The sequence below is a fragment of the Pelobates fuscus genome, chromosome 3 (genome assembly GCF_036172605.1).
Source record: "Pelobates fuscus isolate aPelFus1 chromosome 3, aPelFus1.pri, whole genome shotgun sequence".
Classification (NCBI taxonomy): Eukaryota; Metazoa; Chordata; class Amphibia; order Anura; family Pelobatidae; genus Pelobates; species Pelobates fuscus.
The window spans coordinates 346,704,290-346,731,165 of NC_086319.1; the positions used below are offsets into that span (position 1 = coordinate 346,704,290).

The window sequence follows — 26,876 nt, forward strand, 5'->3', positions numbered from 1 at the left end:
TTTCCTATGTGACCGGCTGAATGCGCGCGCAGCTCTTGCCGCGCGTGCGCATTCAGCCGACGGGGAGGAACGGAGGCGGAGAGGAGGAGGAGAGCTCTCCGCCCAGCGCTGGAAAAAGGTAAGTTTTACCCCTTTTCCCCTTTCCAGAGCCGGGCGGGAGTGGGTCCCTGAGGGTGGGCGCACCCTCAGGGCACTCTAGTGCCAGGAAAACGAGTATGCTTTCCTGGCACTAGAGTGGTCCTTTAACGGGACACTCTAAGCACCAACACAACTTTAGCTTAATTGCCTTCAGTCTCACAGTTTAATTATCTGTCATTTATGGGGATAAATCCCATTGTTTATGCAGCCCTAACTACATTTATTCTGGTTCACTCAACATCCATGAAAAAAATTGTTTCATTTGCAACAATATAAAACAGCACAGTGTGTTTATGTTACAAGTTTTTAATTCCTGCTTTGTCAGTTGAACTTAAATCACACACAGGAGTCTCCTGCAGGTATTAACAGAGCAGGATATAATAAATCCTAAATTAAACACACTGTGCAATAAAGGAAGTTAAATATTAGATCTTTTTTTGGAGGAAATGTGTAGGGAAACTGTGTCGGTCACATGCAGGGAAAGTGTAATTAGGGGGACATAAACAAAGTAAATTAACACCTAAATCACAGAGAATTAATCAGTTAAATTGCAGGAGCATGAGCAATATATCAAAACTACTCAATTAAGATAAAGTTGTTGTGGTGCTTTTGATACAATATATTTTTGCTATCATGATTTCTTGAGCTTTGATAGATTTGGAAAGCTTACCAGAGTCTGTATCAGTGGCACACAGTGTATGCAAAAAACGTTCAAAATAAAGCAAATTATATATCTATAAGTTTTCTTTATAATTTGGTGAAATTGTTGTATGAAGAGAATTTAAGATAGATTTTATCCATGTGATGATATCTGGTATCTGCTCAGTATGTCAGGAATGATTAATATGACAGCCAAGTTCTCTGTAACATATATTTGTTCACATTGAATGAAATGGCTTTGTGAATAGGGCAACACAATGTCAGAAAGGAATACGATGCATGATATTTGATTTATAGGAACACTGTTTCAAATTACTTATCATATGAAACTCTGATGACCCTGCATACAACATTTATTTTATTAATCAAGTCATGTTTAAACATATTCATACAAAAATGCATGCAGATATTATCAAAACAGACAGAATACACCAAGTCCATTATTTAATAACTACATCTTTTGTTTCTTCTTCAATAGCAGCTAGATTTAAAGGATGTTCACTCGTACTTGACAAGGAAATATTATTTTCCACATGAATGGTGCTAACCTACTCATAAAGTCGCAACAATTCAGAGAAATGAGAAAGAAAAAAAAAAAATATATATATATAAACAAGTGGAAGCTTGGCACTCTCCTCCAAAAATAATTAATTGTGTCTCATATGCCTGGGTGCAAATTGCTGGCGTCAAATATATAAACAAATAAATGAAAAAATCAAAATGCACTCACAGGTCTTTGTGTTAGTAGAAAAGTTGTTGCTTTATTTGGTCATCAATGGTGTACAAAAATCAATCGACGTTTCGACCCTGCCGGGTCTTTTTCAAGATCATAGAGTACATGACAGTACAGTGTTTATATATAAAATACAAAAGAAAAGTGCACTTACCCAATGGTGAAGTGAGGAGGAGTGAGTCTGCCCGTTAGAACCCGGAAGTGATTGGAAGCTGCATAGGACGTCACGTGATCGGGACGTCAGACGGAGGCAAAGTGGTTGCCAAGGCAACGATATACACAGAAAGTAATTACATGCCGGGCGCAAGTGAAACGTTATGAAGAACGAAGTGGGAGTACAAACTACCAAAGAGTCTACATAGCCCTGATGCCAGGAAAGAACACTAATAGACAGTAACCAGTGCTGTGCAATGCAATGTGTGGTGTTAAATAACACGCAAGTGATAAAGTGTAACCACCCAGTGAATACATGCAGTGAAAAAAATATAAGTATATACCTGACATCATAAATTAAAAATTAAAATCAAAGCAGAGAACAACACATATTCATACAATGTTGTATATATACAATTTATACAAGGGTACTGGATCTTGCATGTTCTATGCACTAGAGCATATTATGAAGTGTACTAATAAAGTATTAGTGTTAAAGAATATGTGCTAAACTCAAAAGATGACACGGACTTGCTCAAATACATACATATAGAACTTGAATAAATATCCTTTCTAGAGGGCTAAGAGGATAAGTGGGACGGCCTATAAGATATCGAATTAAGAAATAAGATATCGAATATTCGATCTTCCAACAACGTCCTATGATCAGTTACAAAAGAAACCGTAATCTGAGGGACCTATTAGTTCGCAATGATCCTACTCAATGTTACACCAAGAAAACATGGATTAAAAAGAAGGGCTGTTTCAAGTGTACTGGTTGTGTAACGTGTAGCCATATGTTGACCAGCACCTCCTTTGCCTATCACCTGTACGACAGACCATGGTATCTACATGGTGACCTGTCCATGTGGACTATCGTATGTCGGGAAGACAGACCTCACATTACGTGACAGGATGCATGGTCATCAATCTGGGATAATGACGGCATATAGGGATCAAACCACAGAAAAACCCGTAGCTAAACATTTTTTGGTCATGCAACACCATCTTCCTACACTCAAATTTATTGGGATTGACCACGTACCTCCTCTTCACCGAGGTGGTGATCGATCTAAAATTCTTTTACAGAGAGAATCCTATTGGATCCACTATTTGGACACAGTTACACCCAAGGGATTAAATGAAAACAACGTATATTCAATGTTCCTGTGATTACACTTCTACATCTAGATAATACTCTTACGGAGCATAGCTAGAGATTGGTGTTGATTATTATTATTATACGTCTGGCTCTTCTTGTATCATCAAGATTCTTTTAGTTTTATTTTTCATCTTTCATTTTTAATTATTTCTTAATTTCTCTTTTAATATTCTTTCATTAGTTTCTATTTTATTTATTCTTTTTATTTATTCTATTCTTTCATCTGTACCAGAGGCCCTATGGCAAGTATTGGTGGGTGTATGGAACACAGTCTGTTCTTTTGCTCAGGAAGACATTACAGCCACATGCCTTAGTTATCATTTTATTATTACTTATTATTATATTTTTTTCTTTATTGTTTTTTATCTTATTTTTGTTGTTTAGATGTAGGTAGCAATCATATGTTACTAGTATGTTCTGTATATTAAAAATGTCCTTAAGGCCTCTAAGTATACCATGGGTGTTGTGCATGGTCAGCTACTGTTTTTTCATTTATTTCTGGCATTTTGATATGTATACAGCAATTACACGCTACAATTATGATTTTTGAGGATTGATCTCTTTGTAGACACTTATAGGGACTTGTGTGATTCCACTCTACGGCAGGATTCTAGCTTTTACAAGCATTAGACCCATGCTTTACTGTTGTTTTTTATCTATTAGAAGTTTTTTCCTTCTGTATATAGTAATCATACGCTATAGGCATTACATTATTACTTCGTAGGTCGGATTTAAAGTTGGACCTGTCATTTACAGTGTATTGCGTGTTGATATCTGGTACAATGCTAGATTTATCTGCTTGTGGCGTTCAGTCACTTATTTGATCTATTTCCCTTCTTAGTCATTCATTTTATCTACATGTCATCTCAGATTACTCTAGGCGTGGTTAGTTCGATATCTTATAGGCCGTCCCACTTATCCTCTTAGCCCTCTAGAAAGGATATTTATTCAAGTTCTATATGTATGTATTTGAGCAAGTCCGTGTCATCTTTTGAGTTTAGCACATATTCTTTAACACTAATACTTTATTAGTGCACTTCATAATATGCTCTAGTGCATAGAACATGCAATATCCAGTACCCTTGTATAAATTGTATATATACAACATTGTATGAATATGTGTTGTTCTCTGCTTTGATTTTAATTTTTAATTTATGATGTCAGGTATATACTTATATTTTTTTCACTGCATGTATTCACTGGGTGGTTACACTTTATCACTTGCGTGTTATTTAACACCACACATTGCATTGCACAGCACTGGTTACTGTCTATTAGTGTTCTTTCCTGGCATCAGGGCTATGTAGACTCTTTGGTAGTTTGTACTACCCACTTCGTTCTTCATAACGTTTCACTTGCGCCCGGCATGTAATTACTTTCTGTGTATATCGTTGCCTTGGCAACCACTTTGCCTCCGTCCGACGTCCCGATCACGTGACGTCCTATGCAGATTCCAATCACTTCCGGGTTCTAACGGGCAGACTCACTCCTCCTCACTTCACCATTGGGTAAGTGCACTTTTCTTAGATTTGTATTTTATATATAAACACTGTACTGTCATGTACTCTATGATCTTGAAAAAGACCCGGCAGGGTCGAAACGTCGATTGATTTTTGTGCACCATTGATGACCAAATAAAGCAACAACTTTTCTACTAACACAAAGACCTGTGAGTGCATTTTGATTTTTTCATTTATTTGTTTATATATATATATATATATATATATATATATATATATATCATGCATATACATATTTAGATATTTATTATCTTGGTAATATCATTTAATTCTTTTTTTTTTATATATAGTAATATAGTGTAAGCAAAATGTTGATGCAAATTTAAGATTCAAAGAAAATGTATTGAAAAATGTACCTGTTCTTGTGTCCACTTCTGTCTTTCTTCGGGAGTTCTGGCTTTAGTTTTATAACTCCTTTGTGTGTCATTGACGTGTTTTGATGCTGACGGAATGTTTAAAGACTTTGGCCTTCCTTCATGGTTATTGGAACAATGGCTAACATCAGCTTTCTGGCATATTTCTGTATGATCTTTTGGCATGTTTTCTTGTCCGCTATGTTCAGGGCTCATGTCAGTGGTGCTATTAATGCTACTCATACTCATGCTCATTTTGATTTCTGCCACAATTTGATCAATGTCCTCCTCCTGATCTTCTGCATCTCCTTCCCCTTTCCTTGTATGAAAAGGAGACTGAGGAAGTGAATTTCCATTGTCTTCTGGTGGGTAGTAGTTCTCCTGGTAGACTTCTTCATTTTCACTGTATTGGGCTGTTTCCTCTTGATCTTGGATCTCCAAGGACGATGAGTTGTCCTCCTCCAAGACATGCATCTCACTTTCTTGCTGTATTTCTTCATCAATACAATTTTCTTGTATCTTTGATTCTGTCCATTCATCTTCTACAGCTTCAATGCATTCATCTGTCTCTAAATGATGTTCTTCATGATGGATGTACTCTTCTCCATTGCAGTCCATACCTTCCAGGTAGCTGTCATCTTCAGGGCAATATCTGATGTAATAAGTGATCCCTTCCTCTTCATCCGGGAGTCCTTCATCATATTCCTCATCAGAAGTATTGTTAACATAGTCTGAGCTGGAGTCACCATCACCACTGATATCATTACAGTCTTGCTCATCTTGATTGTTTGCAGTATGTCTGCTGTCAGACAACTGTGTGTTTGTATACTCATGCACTACAGTTTCTTCATATATAGATTCCTCATTGCTATGACGGTTGATATGAGGAGACGAAGGGCAGGATCTCGTTCTCTGTTCCAGCATGCTGTTCGTGGTGCTCTGACGTTTCCTGCTTGCCATATTTATCATCTTATATCACCATCATTTCATGAGAAATTCTAAAAGTAAAAAAAATACAAAGAAAAAAACTCAGAAATTGACAGAAATTAAAAACTAGACAATCTACCCACACACATGTACAAATATCTGTGTTTATAATTTGTCATTACGTGAGCCATTTTGAAGGATTGTTGTAGATTGCTGTTTCTCAACAAAAGTCCTCCCAATAAAGTCAAGCGACTATATATCATATTTTACATTAAGCACATTAATGGGAAGTACTTTAAGTATAGAATTCAGTTAATAAAATATTTAAATAAGATGAAATGAAATGTGCTTATTTCAATGTAATTTCCCATAGATAGTTGGAAATATTGCAGACTAAGAGGCAAAATCTCATATATAAAAAAAAAAATCTGCTTCCTTTGACACTGCTGTGTGGACGTTACCAAAAAAAAACACAACATTTTTTTGGTCGTACTTTTACTTCAAATTCAAGCTACAAAATAGATTATTCTGTTAAGGTAGCCTCATTTAAAACTATAATTTTAATTAGCAAAAAAATATTTAGTCTCGTATTATTACTTACAATTTTAGTTTTCTATATTAACTTGCTTGTTTCTTCATACTGTAGTCAAATTATGTGGGGTTTTTTAGAACTTCTTTACAATAATAACCACCACTGAGTTCTTAGATTTCACCCAACCCCATGCGTTTCACTCATATGAACATATTTGACTTCAGGGTAGTGTTGGATTCTAATTTCAGACATGAAGTTAATGTAAAATGTTCCATAATTTGCTTCTTATTTACCCTCGAGTGAACATATATATGCATCGAATCGTGGGAAATTGTATCCAGCATATTTACAAATGTCGGACATGACTGGCAGATTAAAGCCCAAGTCATCCAAAGCTTGCAATGGTAGTATCTTTGTTTCAGCAGCACTTAGCACCCCAGTAAGCACTTAAATAGCACTTACTGGAATACAGAAAATTATAAACTGACAAATATGAAAAGGTAATAGTTAATCTTTTAAGTCGCACTAGGCTGCAGTCATTTTCTTTCTCTAAATTGTGAAAATAAATCTTTCTTCCTCACACAAAGTGCTGCCTGTTCATTAATAATCTTTTGTTTTAGTAAAGACATGTCAGCTGACTAGCCACTGTGACTTGTGCTAATCTGACAATCTAATAGTCTTGTGTGTCAGTCATGCTAGCTAATTTACTAGGATACCCCTGGGTTATTTGGCTGAACAGGAGTGAAAAAGGAACTAAGAGATCTACTACACATTTATTCACAAACTGGGTTTAATAAAAAAACAGAAACAATTTTCTGAAAATGCTAGATTTTTTTATGACATTTGTTGGTATTTATATTTATGACCATCTGAACAACTTAGACAGCAAATCTAATATCGTTATTTATCAGAACTCAATAGACAGCATTCAACATTTTGGAAGCATCTATACTGATATAAAGTTATATCATGTAGCTATGAATTTCACTGAATACATATGAATAAATAATTATGGCTTGGAAACTTACCATTCGCAATGCACTGAGAAGCATGTCTAGATTAACGCAAAACTTGTCTGGTAATGTGGGGTGAGGGTCATTTAAATAATTATTTTAGAGAGAGCCAATTGGCTCTCGTGGTGTGAGAGAACAAATCACCTAACATGGTGAGACTCCAACATGAATCAATTTACAATGTTTTGTTTTATATTGCTGGCATGGCTCCAGGTACATGCTGGGGTCTCATGGAGCCCTGCATGTATTTTTTTTTTTTTAATTATTTGACTTATTCATAGCTGCAAATGGCATTTACACCAAATAATGCATTTTTGTATCCAGAAAATAACACCATTTTATAAATACCAATTCCTATGATTTCATATTTAGCTATTTTCGTTCTGGTCAGAAGATTTTACTATAGTAGAAAGAACTGTCAGGATGTAGTCCAAGGCTGATTTATTGGAGAGGAAAAATCACAATGTTTAGGCTCAAATAGGAGCCTTTATCCAGCTAACAAACATAACCATGTTTACAGGGTGTGGTAAAATAGGGGTGTGTAAACATGCAGTCAAATTGCAGTGTGCAAAGCAAACAATTAGGTATGTGTGGAAAACATAGTCGTGCTACCATATGGCATATAACAAGTACCCAACGAGCCCAACAAGGTGCTTCACGAAGCGTGGGGTGAAAGCTCTTCAGATAACCTCAACACATTGACAACTAGAATGTCAAATGTCTGTAAGGCTGTATTTGTTACACAGTGGAGGATTCTTTGATGAAAGAAAAGTTTGAAGGACACTATTATTATTTCACTTAAAATTAATTATTTCTAACCTTGTCTGTAACTATATGCCCTATTCAAACTCATTTCATGTATGTTTTCATGGAAAATAAGAACATTTCTGAGTGATCCTAAACTTTTAAATGCCAGCGTGTGTATATATATACACACACACACACGCACTTTCTGAGCGTCCAACTAGACATGTTGCAAATGCTTGTTTGTTAGTCCACCTATTGAATAGCACTGTGGAATTTGTTGACACTTTATAAATAATAAGAATAATATATTAAAAGGATTCTATATTCTATAGATTTGTATTCTTAACACTATAGAGCCCTCTGGTCCATCCTCCCTCAGACCCCTCCTCTGGTACATAAAGGGCTAAAAAACCTTTTGTTTACTTACCCGATCCCACCGCTGATTTCCCTTTAGCGCTGGGTTGGCGCTCTGCCTCCTCCAATGGCTTACGATGGGAGACCTAATGTGCATGCGCTGTGCGCGCCACAAGCGCTTTGGACCCTCACCATAGGGAAGCATTGACTCAGTTTCCCCATGGAGATTTCAATGATGCTGGATGTCTTCATACAGAGAGTGAGAATGTCTAGCCTCATTTAGGCAACCTAAAGTCTGGTAAACTCTCGGAAGTGCTTCTAGTAGACAGCCACTAGAGACTGTCTTATCCTTGCAACACAAAAATTGTTTCTAAAAAACTGCAATGTTTAATATTGTAGGACTAAGTAGGACAGGGACTGTACACTCAGACCCCTTCAATGAGCTGAAGTGGTCTGGGTGCCTACAGTGTCCCTTTAAACTATTTAGATTGCTGACCCCCTTGTCAGCACTGAAAGGATTACAATAATTAAACTATTACAATAAAAGGATTACAATAATTAAATTAAGGTTTACTCCACCTTAGATGGGTCCATTCAGATGTTGGTCTCCCTTAACAGTGCTTCTTATAGTGAATCACTGGAATCCATGCTTTTCTATGAGAAGCACACACATGTAACCTTTGATCAATAGTTCAAAGCAGATTTATCTTGGAGATGGCACTGGGACATGCCGTTAACCTCTAAACACTTCAGCAAGCTGAGTTGCTTTAGGGGACTGGAATGTCCCTTTAACTGGATAGTAGAACAAAAGTTTAGATTGTTTTAAATGGCTTCAGTATATAATCATATTGTAACTTGTCAGTAAACCTACTCTAAGCAACAATTCAGCATCCAATTACTTATTCACCAACAAGTACATATAGCTTGAAGCGTTGTGATATATTATTCATAGCCAAGGAAAACTGTCTAGCTGACCAAACACAAATATTTTGAAACATATTTAAATTTGATATAACACGCTTGTATTTAACATCTGACTTTGAAAGTGAAAGTATTTTTTTGCCTCTTCTTCAAAATCAGATCAAGACGCCAACATTTAGAAACCACTGTCAGAATATGCATGAGGACTTTCCTATTGCAGTTCACGGCTATAATCCATAATACAACAGATCAGCATTTGCTTCTTACCAAAAGTTATTTTCTATGTAAGTAAAATATCCTTTTTCCGCTGATGACTGAAATAACTGGTATTTAACTCACTTTAGAATTTAGAATTGGGACAATGGTCTATTCTTCATATCTCAATCAGCAGCTTGCATTGTGTAGTTATTTTGATACCATCTGGTTCACAATGGATATACAACAATGGCGCATGCATGTATTACTCATTGCTGTAATCCTAATTAGAATCAGTGCTCAGTTAATATAAATGAAAAGCAAAGTGATGGCTACTGGTTTCAACCAGATCTAGTTCCACGTAATGAGTTAATTAAACACGTGAAAAATAAAAGAGACATGTTCTACCGTACCATGTGGGGAGGTGAAATGCATCTCTTTTGTCTTCCACCCAGAGAAGAGGGGGCTTAAAACCTAACTTTTTTCTTACAATAAACCTGTCATGGGTTGAGTAAATATTAAAGTCAATCTACTCAGTCTACCAGGATTATTTACTAATGTGAGAATTCACAGTGATTTTCAAAGAGAAGGCCGGAGTGTTTGAACTGAAAGCATAGCCAACCTGGAGATTTTTTCCACTTCAGCTATTTTGACCTTAAATTTGAAATTCACCTTGAATTATCGTTAAACTCTCACCTTATTGAATAACCCTGTAAGTAAAATGACACGTTGTGAAAGTAGGTGAAGTGGTTGGATTAGCTAACTGCAATATATGTACCCACACTGAACTCCCTTTTATAATAATTTAAGCTGACAATAGACTCAAGTCCATTAACCCTTAAGGACACATGACGGAAATATTCCGTCATGATTCCTTTTTATTTCTGAAGTTGTGTCCTTAAGGCAGGCTTCCCCAAACTCCGTCCCTCCAGATGTTGTTGAACTACCACTCTCATGATTATCATCATATCTATTTATTTCATATAATTATGGGAGTTGTAGTTCATCTGGAGGGCCGGAGTTTGGGGAAGCCTGCCTTAAGGAGTTAAGGTCAACCTGTAAACGTTGTTCTATAATATGTTACATTCAGGGATATTGAATGCTGTTACATATCAAGTACTCAGTGGCGTACTAAGGGGGGGGCGGGGGGGGCGGTCCGCCCCGGGTGCCATCCAGTAGGGGGGTGCCACACTCTGTACCTCCTGCTGGTCGTCCTCTCCCTCGCGGCTCCGGCGCTCAGTGAGTGAGTCAGAGCACAGGGAGGGGATTCCCAGCCTGTGTTCTGAGTCATCACTGAGCACCAGGGATGCTGTTATGGAGTGTGCCAGCAGGGGGCGCAGAGCGTGCATTCTGCCAGGTTTCTCCCCTGTGGCCACTCTGCCTGCACCTCCTGCACTGCCTGGGCTGGGATGGAGAGAGACAGCCCCTGAATCATGGTAAGTTAATATAATTGTAAATTCACCCTCACCCCCTCCCTCATTCACCCTGTCATCCCCTCCCTCAGTCACCCTGACACCCCCCCACTCAGTCACCCTATCACCAGTCACCCCCCTCAGTCACCCTGTCACCCCCGTCACCCCCTCACCCTGTCACACCCTCCCTCAGTCACCCTGTCACCCCACTCAATCACCCTGTCACTCCCTCACCCTGTCACCCCCTCCCTCAGTCACCCTCTCACCCCCTCCCTCAGTCACCCTGTCACCCCCCCTCAGTCACCCTGTCATCAGTCACCCCCCTCAGTCACCCTGTCACCCCCTCCCTCAGTCACTCTGTCACCCCCCTCAGTCACCCTGTCACCCCCCCTCACCCTGTCACCCCCCTCAGTCACCTTGTCACCCCCCCCAGTCACCCTGTCACCCCCTCAGTCACCCTGTCACCAGTCACCCCCCAGTCACTCTGTCATCCCCCCTTAGCCACTCAGTCACCCTGTCACCCCCTCAGTCACCCTGTCACCCCCCCTCACCCTGTCACCCCCCTCAGTCACCCTGTCACCCTGTCACCCCCTCAGTCACCCTGTCACCAGTCACCCCCCAGTCACCCTGTCACCAGTCACCCTGTCACCCCCCCTCAGTCACCCTGTCACCCCCTCAGTCATCCTGTCACCAGTCACCTCCCCAGTCACCCTGTCACCCCCCTCAGTCACCCTGTCACCCCCCCCCCTCAGTCACTCTGTCACCAGTCACCCCCCCAGTCACTCTGTCATCCCCCCTTAGCCACTCAGTCACCCTGTCACCCCCTCAGTCACCCTGTCACCCCCCTCAGTCACTCTGTCACCAGTCACCCCCTCCCCAGTCACCCTGTCACCAGTCACCCCCTCCCTCAGTCACCCTGTCACCCCGTCACCAGTCACCCCCCCAGCCACCCTCCCTGTCACCAGGTTGTTAGGTTGTTTAGTAGATAACTCACTTATTCGTTATCCTTATGTGGGATTGACATATTTAAGGACACCAAATTAGGGAGTTATCTACTAAACAACCTAAAGATTAAAATTAAGAAAAAGGCTTTTTCAATTTTGATCTTTTAGCTGTTTAGTAGAGAATTCCCTAAATTGGTGCCCTTATGTGAGATTCCATATGTAAAGATACCAAATTAGGGTGCTGTTTAGCAGATAGCTCCCTTATTTGGTTTCCTTAAATATGGCAATCCAACATCTCAGCATCTTGCCAACACTACACACAAACACATCCCTGCATTCCAGTGCAAACACTACATACAAACACACCTCTGTATTAAAACATCACCATTATATATAACCACACCAATGCATCTCGCCAACACTACACACAAAAGCATGCCTGCATTAAAATGCCAACACTACATACAAACACATCCATTCATTCACTCACACTTACTCCATACAAAAGCATGCTTACATTGAAACATGCAAGCACTGCTCAATGCTACATACATTAAAAAAAATTGTGGGTGTTTTGTACATTTTAAAGTGCAGGGGAAAGGGGGGTCAAAACTAGGACCCGCCCCGGGTGCCATATGCTCTAGGTACGCCCCTGCAAGTACTATACAATATGTAAGTGCTAAAACCTATCACTGTGACTCTAACATGTCCTCATTACTTGTAACTACACTAATTCATTGTGTTCTTTTCTTTTTTGAATCCTCTTTTTTTAAGGGGTTGTGGGGTAGTAAGGGTACACCTAGGCAACACATGTGGATTTTACTTTAGATTTGGTTATTTTATGGGGAGATTTGTATTTGATTTGTATTTCATACCTCCATATCTAACACATTTAATCAATTTTGTTAAATGAAAAGTTTTAAAACTCGTCTGGGTGGAAATGCGTGGGGAATTGTAGGACATACTCTTTGTGCTATTATATATGTTTAGTTGGTGTCACTATCATTTGATAAAACTAGCATAAATCTAAAGCATAGTGATACATTTTTTAACTTTCAGCAGGAATGTTCTTGGCTCCAAACATGCTCCTGTTCTCTGTTGATAAATACCACTCAGGGTGTATAACAGAGCTAATTGTCAAGGGCTAATTAGCAGTTCATAATTGCTGGGTTCTATCAGTCTCTGTTGTGCAAAAAATATGATTGAAAATTGTAAACATTTCTATAGTTTTATAACTTTCATGACCAGTAAGAAATAATTGTTGGTTTCTATCTACAAAGTTCCTATATTAAAAACAAACATTCTTAAATGTTTACGTTTATTTCCTGCTATGAACAGCCATAAGACCATTAATGACACTTTCTTATTCTTTCGGGTTTAGAAGGATTTATTATATTCCATTAGTGATGTCCCGAACTGTTCGCTGGCGAATAGTTCCTGGCGAACATCGCTTGTTCGCATTCGCCACGGATGGCGAACACATGCGCTGTTCGGTCCGCGCCCTATTCGTTATCATTGAGTAAACTTTGACCCTGTACCTTACAGTCAGCAGACACATTCCAGCCAATCAGCAGCAGACCCTCCCTCCCAGACCCTCCCACCTCCTGGACAGCATACATTTTACATTAATTGTGAAGCTGCACTCTTAGTGAGAGTAGGGACAGTGTAGGTGCTGCTGATTTGATAGGGAAATTGATAGCTAGGCTAGTGTATTCAGTGCCCACTACAGTCCTGAAGGACTCATCTGATCTCTGCTGTAAGGACAGCACCCCAAAAAGCCCTTTTTAGGGCTAGAACATCAGTGTGCTTTTTTTTTTCTGTGTAATGTAATTGCAGTTGCCTGCCTGCCAGCCTGTGTGTCAGGCTCACAGCATATACTGTGCCAACTTGCACAGTGTCACACCAGTGCAACTCTGGTGTAACAGTAGTGTACATTTTTAAAAAAAAAAATACAATTTTGACTGTAATAGATTGAATAGCAGTTAGTTGTCTGCCAGCGTGTGTCAGGCTCACAGCGTATACTGTGCCCACTTGCCCAGTGCCACCACTCACTCACTGGTGTCCCAATAGCTTGCATTTGAAAAAAAACAAAACTTTTTGGACTGTAATATAATAGCAGTCAGTTTCCTTCACTAGTGTGCGTTTCAGGGCCTGCCCAGCGCCACCACTCACTCACTGGTGTCACAATAGCTTGCATTTAAAAAAAACCAAAACTTTTTGGACTGTAATATAATAGCAGTCAGTTTCCTTCACGAGTGTGTGTTTCAGGGCCTGCCAGGGCACAGTGTAACACCAGTGCAACTCATATCTGGTGTAACAGTAGTGTACATTTTTTCTAAAAAATACAATTTTGACTGTAATAGATTGAATAGCAGTTAGTTGTCTGCCAGCGTGTGTGTCAGGCTCACAGCGTATACTGTGCCCACTTGCCCAGTGCCACCACTCATATCTGGTGTCACAATAGCTTGCATTTAAAAAAAAATAAACTTATTTGACTGTAATATAATAGCAGTCCGTTTCCTTCACTAGTGTGCGTTTCAGGGCCTGCCCAGTGCCACCACTCACTCACTGGTGTCACAATAACTTGCATTTAAAAAAAACCAAAACTTTTTGGACTGTAATATAATAGCAGTCAGTTTCCTTCACGAGTGTGTGTTTCAGGGCCTGCCAGGGCACAGTGTAACACCAGTACAACTCATATCTGGTGTAACAGTAGTGAACATTTAAAAAAAAATACAATTTTGACTGTAATAGATTGAATAGCAGTTAGTTGTCTGCCAGCGTGTGTGTCAGGCTCACAATGTATACTGTGCCCACTTGCCCAGTGCCACCACTCATATCTGGTGTCACAATAGCTTGCATTTAACAACAAAAAAACGTTTTTGACTGTAATATAATAGCAGTCAGTTTCCTTCACTAGTGTGCGTTTCAGGGCCTGCCCAGTGCCACCACTAACTCACTGGTGTCACAATAGCTTGCATTTAAAAAACACAAAACTTTTTGGACTGTAATATAATAGCAGTCAGTTTCCTTCACAGGTGTGCGTTTCAGGGCCTGCCAGGGCACAGTGTCACACCAGTGCAACTCATATCTGGTGTAACAGTAGTGTACATTTAAAAAAAAAATACAGGGGGCTTGTTGTCACCTTTCGGGGACCCTTGGTGTTATACGTGGCTGGGTGGAGGAAGAGACCTTCAATGACATCAGTGAGGACAAGGAACGGGACATGGCTAGCTTGGTATCCAACCTTGTGCAAATGGGGAGTTTGCGGTTGTGCAAATGGACTGTTTGCGGTTATTTGCGGTGCGTTAAATGGGGAATTTGGTCTGTCACTGTGAAGCGGACATAACCCTTACATTACCTGATCGATACAACATCATACCTGATGTTTTAAAGCACGTTATTCCAAACAATTTAGGAATGTTAGGTGATTTATGCCCTTTATGGATTAAAACCAGACTCTGCATCAACTGTGTAATTTTCCATGGGAGTTTTGCCATGGATCCCCCTCCGGCATGCCACAGTCCAGGTGTTAGTCCCCTTGAAACAACTTTTCCATCACTATTGTGGCCAGAAAGAGTCCCTGTGGGTTTTAAAATTCGCCTGCCCATTGAAGTCTATGGCGGTTCGCCCGGTTCGCCCGTTCGCGAACATTTGCGGAAGTTCGCGTTCGCCGTTCGCGAACCGAAAATTTTATGTTCGCGACATCACTATATTCCATATAATAATTTACTGTGATAATGCACAACAATCCAACAAGTGGAGGTCCATCGTCACCCTTCTTTTAAGAGATCCCTTTATGTAGCAATAATGCAATTATGTAGCAATTATTATGTAGCAAACTAACAATGATTTTTATTTACCACAATTTACAAAACTGATGTAGAATTATAGTTCTAGTAAATCATACCAGTTTCTAACATATTTTTTGTACGTGTAAAATATATATAAATGTATAAGTAAAATATATAATGTTTGTAAGGAAGTAATAAAAAACAACCATATTTTACTATTCTTAACTTATTACTAAAAATAAGCCTCAAGGGAAAAAGATTTAATATTCTATCGCCCATATGAGAGAGACAAATTTCTTAATGATCTACAGCCACAAAATTTCCTGTAACAACATAAAAAACTAATTTGTTCCTCATTAAAAGGGTTGTATAATATTACACTTGAAGATTTTCTTTTATATATGTGTAACGTATTCATGAGAAGCACACAAGACTGGATTCATTAGCATCACACATCATCTCCAAAGGATCATTATACAGCTCTAGATATAAACATCAGGTCAAACTATATGTTTTTAGTTATATATAATCATTCCAGTTTTAACAGCTTACTTCCCAAAAAATGTGTGCATGAGCTAACATTTGTTTTTCATTTCAAAACATTGGGAGGTATGAAATAAACGACAGCAGGTTTGTGGGTCTAAGGGGGCATGCTAGTGGTGCCACTTGCAACACTGTCTTCACTCAAAATGGGTGGTCCCACCTGCAAAGGAGATGGACCCACCCAACAGAGGGGCATGTCAGCATGGCATGAATGGACATTAGGCCAACTGAAAGCCTCATTGGATGGCCCCTTTTAAGACAGACCAAGCACAGAGCAATGGCACCATCTAATGGTGCACCCATGTTTCACCAGCTTTGGACAGTTCCCTGGTAATGGGACAGCATCCCAAAAACTGGGACTGTTTGGAGGTACGTGTTAGTGAGGTGTGACTGACACCTCTCTAAACATAGTGAAAAAGGGCTTCCAAATCTAGATTATCCGAGATTACCTAAGGGAGATATTGTAAAAAAAATCAAAACCAAGCATAAGAGAGTAGTGAAAACAGACCAGGGCTGGCGCTCCCTATAGGCAAACTAGGGTGCTGCTTAAGGGGGGTGCCGGCCCTGACAAGATAGATTATTTTTGAGGATGCCGCCTGCGATTTTACTGGGCACTCGGAAGCACTTAAATTGTTGCTCACTAGCGCCTGGTAGAACACAGGTCCGGCGGCATCCACCACAGAGCGTTCAGCCAGGCCTTCCCCTCCCAGGCATGCATTGCGGTAGCGCGCTGGTGCTTCACTTCCTCGCTCCCGCCCCTTCTGCTGGACGTGGGGAGAAGTGGGCGGGAGCATAATGTGCAGAGAAAGGGAAGCCAGGCGCAGGGAGTGAACAGTAATGAAGGTAAGGTATGTCAGAGAATGTGTGTTAGTCTGCTTCATGTATGTATGTTTATGTTAGTGTGTCTGCCTGTATGGGTCAATGTGTGTCTGTATGGGTCAGTGTGTGTGTCTGTATGAGTCAGTGTGTCTGTCTGTATGAGTCAGTGTGTTTCTGTATGGGTCAGTGTGTCTGTCTGTATGGGTCAGTGTCAGTCTGTATGGGTCAGTGTGTGTGTCTGTATGGGTCAGTGTGTGTGTCTGTATGGGTCAGTGTGTCTGAATGGGTCAGTGTGTCTGAATGGGTTAGTGTGTGTCTGTATGGGTCAGTGTGTGTATCTGTATGGGTCAGTGTGTGTGTGTGTGTCTGTATGGGTCAGTGTGTCTGTATATGTGTGTATGTCTGTATGGGTCAGTGTGTGTGTCTGTATGGGTCAGTGTGTCTGTATAGGTGTGTCTGTCTGTATGGGTCAGTGTGTGTCTGTATGGGTCAGTATGTGTCTGTATGGGTCAGTGTGAGTCTGTATGGGTCTGTTTGTGTGTCTGTATGGGTCAGTGTGTCTGTATGGGTCAGTGTGTGTCTGTATGGGTCAGTGTTTGTGTCTGTATGGGTCAGTGTGTGTCTGTATGGGTCAGTGTGTGTCTGTATGGGTCAGTGTCAGTCTGTATTGTGGTGGAATCTCAGTAAAAATAAATTTACTAGGACAAGATTGCCACATGGTATGTGCACTTGCATATGTTGATGTATCGGTCGCTTGGTTGCACGTAGCTAAGATACAATCAGTAGTGTAAGGAGCATATGTAGGAATACAGGATATACGAGTATTTCCCCTCCTCCATTGTGCTGGGCAAGCCATGTGGTCAAACAGGAATTTAGTCTCTATTCGGTTGATTAGATAAGAGTATGTGTAGGTTGAATTGATTATGGGAGGAGCTACATGCCTATATAAGGGACCTACACTGTATGATCAGGGCTCAGACTTTGCTGTTTTTTGGTGACATTAGTCCCTCTGAGTCCCGGTCGGTGAATCGAATAAAGAATCTCTTCCTTCCTGAAGAAACCTCTCTGTGCTTGGCTTCCGTCAGTTTCTCCGGTATCAGTATGGGTCAGTGTGTCTGTATAGGTGTGTCTGTCTGTATCGGTCAATGTGTGTCTGTATGGGTCAGTGTGTCTGTATGTGTGTGTCTGCATGGGTCAGTTTGTGTATATGAGTCTGTGTGCGTCAATCTACATGGGTTAGTGCTTGTGTGTCAGTTTGCATGGTCATTGTGTGTCTACTTAAATTGTTGCTCACTAGCGCCCGGTAGAACACAGGTCCAGCGGCATCCACCACAGAGCGTTCAGCCAGGCCTTCCCCTCCCAGGCATGCATTGCGGTAGCGCGCTGGTGCTTCACTTCCTCGCTCCCGCCCCTTCTGCTGGACGTGGGGAGAAGTGGGCGGGAGCATAATGTGCAGAGAAAGGGCAGCCAGGCGCAGGGAGTGAACAGTAATGAAGGTAAGGTATGTCAGAGAATGTGTGTTAGTCTGCTTCATGTATGTATGTTTATGTTAGTGTGTCTGCCTGTATGGGTCAATGTGTGTCTGTATGGGCCAGTGTGTGTGTCTGTATGAGTCAGTGTGTCTGTCTCTATGAGTCAGTGTGATTCTGTATGGGTCAGTGTGTCTGTCTGTATGGGTCAGTGTCAGTCTGTATGGGTCAGTGTATGTGTCTGTATGGGTCAGTGTGTGTGTCTGTATGGGTCACTGTGTCTGAATGGGTCAGTGTGTCTAAATGGGTTAGTGAGTGTCTGTATGGGTCAGTGTGTGTATCTGTATGGGTCAGTGTGTGTGTGTGTGTGTGTGTGTCTGTATGGGTCAGTGTGTCTGTATATGTGTGTATGTCTGTATGGGTCAGTGTGTGTGTCTGTATGGGTCAGTGTGTCTGTATAGGTGTGTATGGCTGTATGGGTCAGTGTGTGTGTCTGTATGGGTCAGTGTGTCTGTATAGGTGTGTCTGTCTGTATGGGTCAGTGTGTGTCTGTATGGGTCAGTGTGAGTCTGTATGGGTCTGTTTGTGTGTCTGTATAGGTCAGTGTGTCTGTATGGGTCAGTGTGAGTCTGTATGGGTCTGTTTGTGTGTCTGTATGGGCCAGTGTGTCTGTATGGGTCAGTGTGTGTCTGTATGGGTCAGTGTGTGTCTGTATTGGTCAGTGCCAGTCTGTTTGGGTCAGTGTGTCTGTATAGGTGTGTCTGTCTGTATCGGTCAATGTGTGTCTGTATGGGTCAGTGTGTCTGTATGTGTGTGTCTGCATGGGTCAGTTTGTGTGTATGAGTCTGTGTGCGTCAATCTACATGGGTTAGTGCTTGTGTGTCAGTTTGCATGGTCATTGTGTGTCTACTTCAGTCAGCGTGTGTGTTAGTCTGCATGATTGGGTGATTGAAATGGGGCGGCAAATTTGTTTTCGCCTAGGGCGCCAAAAAAGCTTACACCGGCCCTGAAACAGACTATGACTTAAATAGCTTCCTTGGGTTCCTTCATGATTGTTTAAGTTTCACCGATGCAGTGAGCATAAAGAACTGCATACTGCTGCTAAAATCCTTTATTCTTGGAAGGAAGTTTAAAGATACAAGATATCTTGTAATAAGTGCACAGCTCTTTCCTTACTATTCGTTTAGAAAGTTTTACTAGTATATTTACTAATATACGCCTTGACTCTAGCAAATCAAGGTGTATATGACACAGTATTTAGTGGTTACATTTAATATAAGCTAAGAATTTTTTTTTCGAGTTTATTAGAGTTGTTTCCCTATTCTAATATTCTAAGATCACTATAAGTGTGTTCTTGTGTGTCTATATCTATATTACTTATTAGTTATATTCCACCCATTAGAATATTTTATTGCAATTGGTAATTGCAAAGTAAGCAATCTTTATGTAGCTCACACAGTGTTACATAATTCCATTTGATGGTCCTGTGCTATCTAAATTATAAATCTTTAGTATCCCTCATGTACGACCATACTAAATATGCATTGCAGCAGGCATAATCAAAGAAACTTGAAAAGTAGCGCTGCATTTATTTATATACAATACATTTTTTTAATAGGGCAACTGGTTAGTAAAACCAGAGAATGGTTAGGCACACTGCACCTATTTAGTTTAGAAAAACATTGCCTGAGTGGGGATATGATAACATTATACAAATATATTCGGGGCCAATACAAACCATTGTGCGGAAATCTATTTACAAACAGAACTTTATATAGGACACGAGGTCATGCATTTAGACTGGAAGAAAGAAGATTTCATCTAAGGCAAAGGAACGTTTTTTTTACTGTAAGAACAATAAGGATGTGGAATTCTCTGCCTGAAGAAGTGGTTTTATCAGAGTCCATACAGATGTTTAAACAGCTACTAGATGCATACTTGCAAAAACAGAATATTCAAGGATATAATCTTTCAATGTAGGATAATAACTGCTTGAACCAAGGATAAATCTGTCTGCCATTCTGGCGTCAAGAAGGAATTTTTTTCCTAGCTTCAAACTGTTTTTTTTTTCCCTTCTTTTGGATCAACAGCAAAAAACAAATGTGAGGAAGGCTAAACTTGATGGACGCAAGTCTCTTTTTTAGCTATGTAACTATGTAACTATAAATGAGAATATTGTATATCATGGAGATCCTGAGTTGGACACATGATCATAATGAAAGTGCTTAACTCCTCAAAAAAAAGTGAAAATCCTTTTGTTACTTAGTCCTCCAAACATTACAAGTACGAGAAGTACTACAACTTGAGCAATAAACAATGTTTTCTATAACGTCTTCTAATTGCTCCTGAACTACCAATGCTAATCCATTGATATGTATTTATTTATTTATCAAATATTTTACCAGGATGGATACATTGAGATTTCTTTCGTTTTCAAGTATGTCCTGGGTCTTTGTCCACAAAACATTGCATTGTTACAATAGGATAAAATATTACAAAAATACAATGCACAAACTATAAATATATATACACATACACACATATATAAATTTAATACACAACAGGTAATAAATATATTCAACCATGGCAGGTGCATCTTAACAGTCAAATCTCTTAAAGGAACTTTGATTGAATGAAGATTTGACTGTGTCCCTGAGGTTATTCTATAATTGTGGTGCTCTGTAGGAAAATGAGGATCGAGACACTTTTTTTTTTGTATTGCGGTATGCTAAATATCGTGCTAGTACTGGATCGGAGGTTATAGGAGGTGGGAACAGCTGGGGAGAGCATTCTACTCTAGTACAAAGCAGCAGAATGAATTATATAACGAATTAAGTTTATTAAGGTGGGTTTCCGGTGCGGGTGCATGCACTATATCCCCATAATCAATGACCGGCATTAGCATTTGTTGCACTATCCGTTTCCTTACTGTAGGGCTTAGGCAGGATTTGCTTATGTAAAGGGCACCTAGTTTTGGGTAAAGTTTTGAAGAGATTTTTTTCAATGTGAAGGCCAAAGGATAGATTGGGGTCTCGCAACATACTATTAGATATTTAAAAGAGCAGACTGCTGTCAGTGTGCTATTTGAATTTGTTCTGATACACAATTGTTGATTTTGTAGTTTACGTAATTTAGGTATAGTTCCAAAGATCATTTTGTGCTGTGTACATTTGTCATTGTTTAGGAAGAGGTTGTTATCCGCTATCCACTTTTCTACCTCTGTGAATTGGTTTTGGAGCACAGCCTCAAGCTGCGGTAGCTTGGGTTTACTAGCGTAGATTACAGTGTCATCTGCATACATGTGTACAGTTGAGGATTTGCAGACATTAGGCAGATCATTTATAAATAATGGAATAGCATACACATATAGGGGAGTGCCCCTATGCTAAACAACTGTGCGACAGACACTTTTCAACAACGCTGTTCATTTTATGTCCCAGGTTCTCCTACTTTTTCCCAATCAGTTTATAAGAGATGAAAAAGCATAATTGTTGCATATTAATACAAAGAATATGGGCCATATATTCACAGCCACATGTGACAAAGAATGGAAATCTCCATCTAGACCCTTCATACTAGATGGTCTTTATCTCAGTGAGAACTTCCATGGAGACCTGGTTCACCTGCAGTACTACCCACTGACATAGGGCTCAAAAGATTTTGATCTGTTGGTTGGCCTACATGGTACTCATTCAGGCCTCACTCAACTCAGTGAAAGACTGCATTTTCCATCCTGCAGTGAAACACCTACCACTCTCAGGCCTCACTCAACTCAGTGAAAGACTGCATTTTCCATCCTGCAGTGAAACACCTACCACTCTCAGGCCTCACTCAACTCAGTGAAAGACTGCATTTTCCATCCTGCAGTGAAACACCTACCACTCTCAGGCCTCACTCAGCTCAGTGAAAGACTGCTTTTTTTCTCCCCACCTGGCCCATGATTACTCATGACTGCTCCAGAGATTTTCTACATTGCACAGGCTTTAGCTGTGGCACATATTTGCCCTCACTACATATTCTCATAATTTGAAATACTAACTTAATGCCCACAAACATAATATAGTGTAGTATAGTACAATATTACTATATAGTATTGTATAGTATGATATAGTATAGTACAATATTACTATATGGTATAGTATAGTATAATATAGTATAGTACAATATTACTAAATAGTATAGTATGATATAGTATAGTACAATATTACTATATGGTATAGTATAGTATAATATAGTATAGTACAATATTACTAAATAGTATAGTATGGTATAGTATAGTACAATATTACTATATGGTATAGTATAGTATAATATAGTATAGTACAATATTACTATATGGTATAGTATAGTACAATATTACTATATAGTACAGTATAATATAATATAGTATAGTACAATATTACTATATAGTATAGTATAATATAGTATAGTACAATATTACTATATAGTATAGTATAATATAGTATAGTACAATATTACTATATAGTATAATATAATAAAGTATAGTACAATATTACTATATAGTATTGTATAGTATGATATAGTATAGTACAATATTACTATATGGTGTAGTATAGTATAATATAGTATAGTACAATATTACTAAATAGTATAGTATGGTATAGTATAGTACAATATTACTATATAGTATAGTATGGTATAGTTTAGTACAATATTACTATATAGTACAGTATAATATAATATAATATAGTATAGTACAATATTACTATATGGTATAGTATAGTATAATATAGTATAGTACAATATTACTATATAGTATAGTATGGTATAGTATAGTACAATATTACTATATAGTACAGTATAATATAGTATAGTACAATATCACTATATAGTATAGTATAATATAGTATAGTACAATATTACTATATAGTATAGTATAATATAGTATAGTACAATATTACTATATAGTATAATATAATAAAGTATAGTACAATATTACTATATAGTATTGTATAGTATGATATAGTATAGTACAATATTACTATATGGTATAGTATAGTATAATATAGTATAGTACAATATTACTATATAGTATAGTATAATATAGTATAGTACAATATTACTATATAGTATAATATAATAAAGTATAGTACAATATTACTATATAGTATTGTATAGTATGGTATAGTATAGTACAATATTACTATATAGTATTGTATAGTATGATATAGTATAGTACAATATTACTATATGGTATAGTATAGTATAATATAGTATAGTACAATATTACTAAATTGTATGGTATAGTATAGTACAATATTACTATATGGTATAGTATAGTATAATATAGTATAGTACAATATTACTATATAGTATAGTATGGTATAGTATAGTACAATATTACTATATAGTATTGTATAGTATGATATAGTATAGTACAATATTACTATATGGTATAGTATAGTATAATATAGTATAGTACAATATTACTATATAGTATTGTATAGTATGATATAGTATAGTACAATATTACTATATGGTATAGTATGATATAGTATAGTACAATATTACTATATAGTATAGTTTAATATAGTATAGTACAATATTACTATATAGTATAGTATGATATAGTATAGTATAGCATAATATAGTGTAGAAATCTATCCATTGTTACTGTTAGAATGCCTTGGAACAAAAAATGTATTTTATTACTGTGCTATAACCATTATGGCTTTGTACAACACATACATTTTTTTTCTACAGAACAACACAATTAAATTAATTTAGGCGCTAATGGATAAAGTTCACGTAATTTAGGTACAGTTCCAAAGATCATTTTGTGCTGTGTACATTTGTCATTGTTTAGGAAGAGTTTGTAATCCGCTATCCACTATAGTATAGTATAGTATAGTACTATAGTATAGTATAATATAGTATAGTACAATATTACTAAATAGTATAGTATGGTATAGTATAGTACAATATTACTATATGGTATAGTATAGTATAATATAGTATAGTACAATATTACTATATGGTATAGTATAGTACAATATTACTATATAGTACAGTATAATATAATATAGTATAGTACAATATTACTATATAGTATAGTATAATATAGTATAGTACAATATTACTATATAGTATAGTATAATATAGTATAGTACAATATTACTATATAGTATAATATAATAAAGTATAGTACAATATTACTATATAGTATTGTATAGTATGATATAGTATAGTACAATATTACTATATGGTGTAGTATAGTATAATATAGTATAGTACAATATTACTAAATAGTATAGTATGGTATAGTATAGTACAATATTACTATATAGTATAGTATGGTATAGTTTAGTACAATATTACTATATAGTACAGTATAATATAATATAATATAGTATAGTACAATATTACTATATGGTATAGTATAGTATAATATAGTATAGTACAATATTACTATATAGTATAGTATGGTATAGTATAGTACAATATTACTATATAGTACAGTATAATATAGTATAGTACAATATTACTATATAGTATAGTATAATATAGTATAGTACAATATTACTATATAGTATAGTATAATATAGTATAGTACAATATTACTATATAGTATAATATAATAAAGTATAGTACAATATTACTATATAGTATTGTATAGTATGATATAGTATAGTACAATATTACTATATGGTATAGTATAGTATAATATAGTATAGTACAATATTACTATATAGTATAGTATAATATAGTATAGTACAATATTACTATATAGTATAATATAATAAAGTATAGTACAATATTACTATATAGTATTGTATAGTATGGTATAGTATAGTACAATATTACTATATAGTATTGTATAGTATGATATAGTATAGTACAATATTACTATATGGTATAGTATAGTATAATATAGTATAGTACAATATTACTAAATTGTATGGTATAGTATAGTACAATATTACTATATGGTATAGTATAGTATAATATAGTATAGTACAATATTACTATATAGTATAGTATGGTATAGTATAGTACAATATTACTATATAGTATTGTATAGTATGATATAGTATAGTACAATATTACTATATGGTATAGTATAGTATAATATAGTATAGTACAATATTACTAAATAGTATTGTATAGTATGATATAGTATAGTACAATATTACTATATGGTATAGTATGATATAGTATAGTACAATATTACTATATAGTATAGTATGATATAGTATAGTATAGCATAATATAGTGTAGAAATCTATCCATTGTTACTGTTAGAATGCCTTGGAACAAAAATGTATTTTATTACTGTGCTATAACCATTATGGCTTTGTACAACACATACATTTTTTTTCTACAGAACAACACAATTAAATTAATTTAGGCGCTAATGGATAAAGTTCATTAGAGCACATCTTCACAATTAGTGAGAAGTGACATATTCAAAAAAGCCTTTGCTAACTTCTCACAAATTGCAAACAATAATGTTATAGTTGGTATTACAGAGAATGATTACATATACTTAATTTTTTTCTATTAACAAGAAAATGTATATTTCCTTCTGCTAATGGAACTGAGATGAATTAAGATCATGGTGTAAAACACAACTGTTCTGGATAATTGGATGATTTGGGAATTAGACTTTTTTTTCCTCATGCGTTAGCGAAAAAGTATTATAATGTGATTGATCGCATGGGACATTGTGCTTGATGTTCCCATAGTCCCAGATAATTAACCAGTGACAGAAAAAAATATTTTGGCACATGCCTGTACTACGTGAAAGAGATAGCATTGGGGGGAAGAATGGCAATTTAAAAAAAAAAAGAAGAGGTTATCATTAAATACAGAAATGTTCGAGATAGGCTATCTTCAGTTGCCTGGCAGCATTGTTGAGCTATAAATCAACAATAAGTCTTGTGCTGTGTACATTAAATAAAAAACACAAAAAACACTGAACGTTGGTATTTCTATTTCCCGGTGGTTGTAATGACAAGTGAGTAGGGAACTGTTCCAAAGTCTTTATTGAAGGCATGAGTATCTGATCAAGATTAATGTGTCTTTGACATTAAGAAACACCTCCCTAGATATTGGGGTTTGCTGATATGAGACCATGAATAACTTACTCTCGCAAGACTCTAAAATTAAAATACATCAGAACACAATAAAGTTGCATTATACATGAAAATGAATAATGAGTTGAGTATATAAATAAATGTATTCCCTATTCCTATATATGTTTGTTCTTTTTTTTGTTATGTTACATGTCTATTGCCTAACAATATGTCATATTTCTATATAGGTCATTTACAAACTTCCTGTTGATTATTAATGAAATATGGCATATAATTGTATCTTTTATACCTTTTTTTCTTTTTGCAATGGTGTTTAAACTGAAAACAAAATAAACATATATATATATATATATATATCCCCACCAGGCCTGAGATAAGACTTTATTAGAAGCCTGTGCTAACTGTATAAGATTTATATTATTTATCCCTT

At 37.2% G+C, this 26,876-nt stretch overlaps 1 protein-coding gene across 5 annotated transcripts in view; it reads right to left on the bottom strand.

Moving 5' to 3' along the window:
* The window catches only part of APBA2 (amyloid beta precursor protein binding family A member 2), a 431,382-nt gene that overhangs the window by 202,774 nt on the left and 201,732 nt on the right, over positions 1 to 26,876 (bottom strand). For all 5 annotated transcript variants that reach the window (XM_063449151.1, XM_063449150.1, XM_063449148.1 and 2 more), the window contains exon 3: positions 4,723 to 5,717. In XM_063449151.1, the coding sequence (XP_063305221.1) occupies positions 4,723 to 5,688 (966 nt within the window). In that variant the 5' untranslated portion in view covers positions 5,689 to 5,717. The remainder of the gene's footprint in view (positions 1 to 4,722; positions 5,718 to 26,876) is intronic.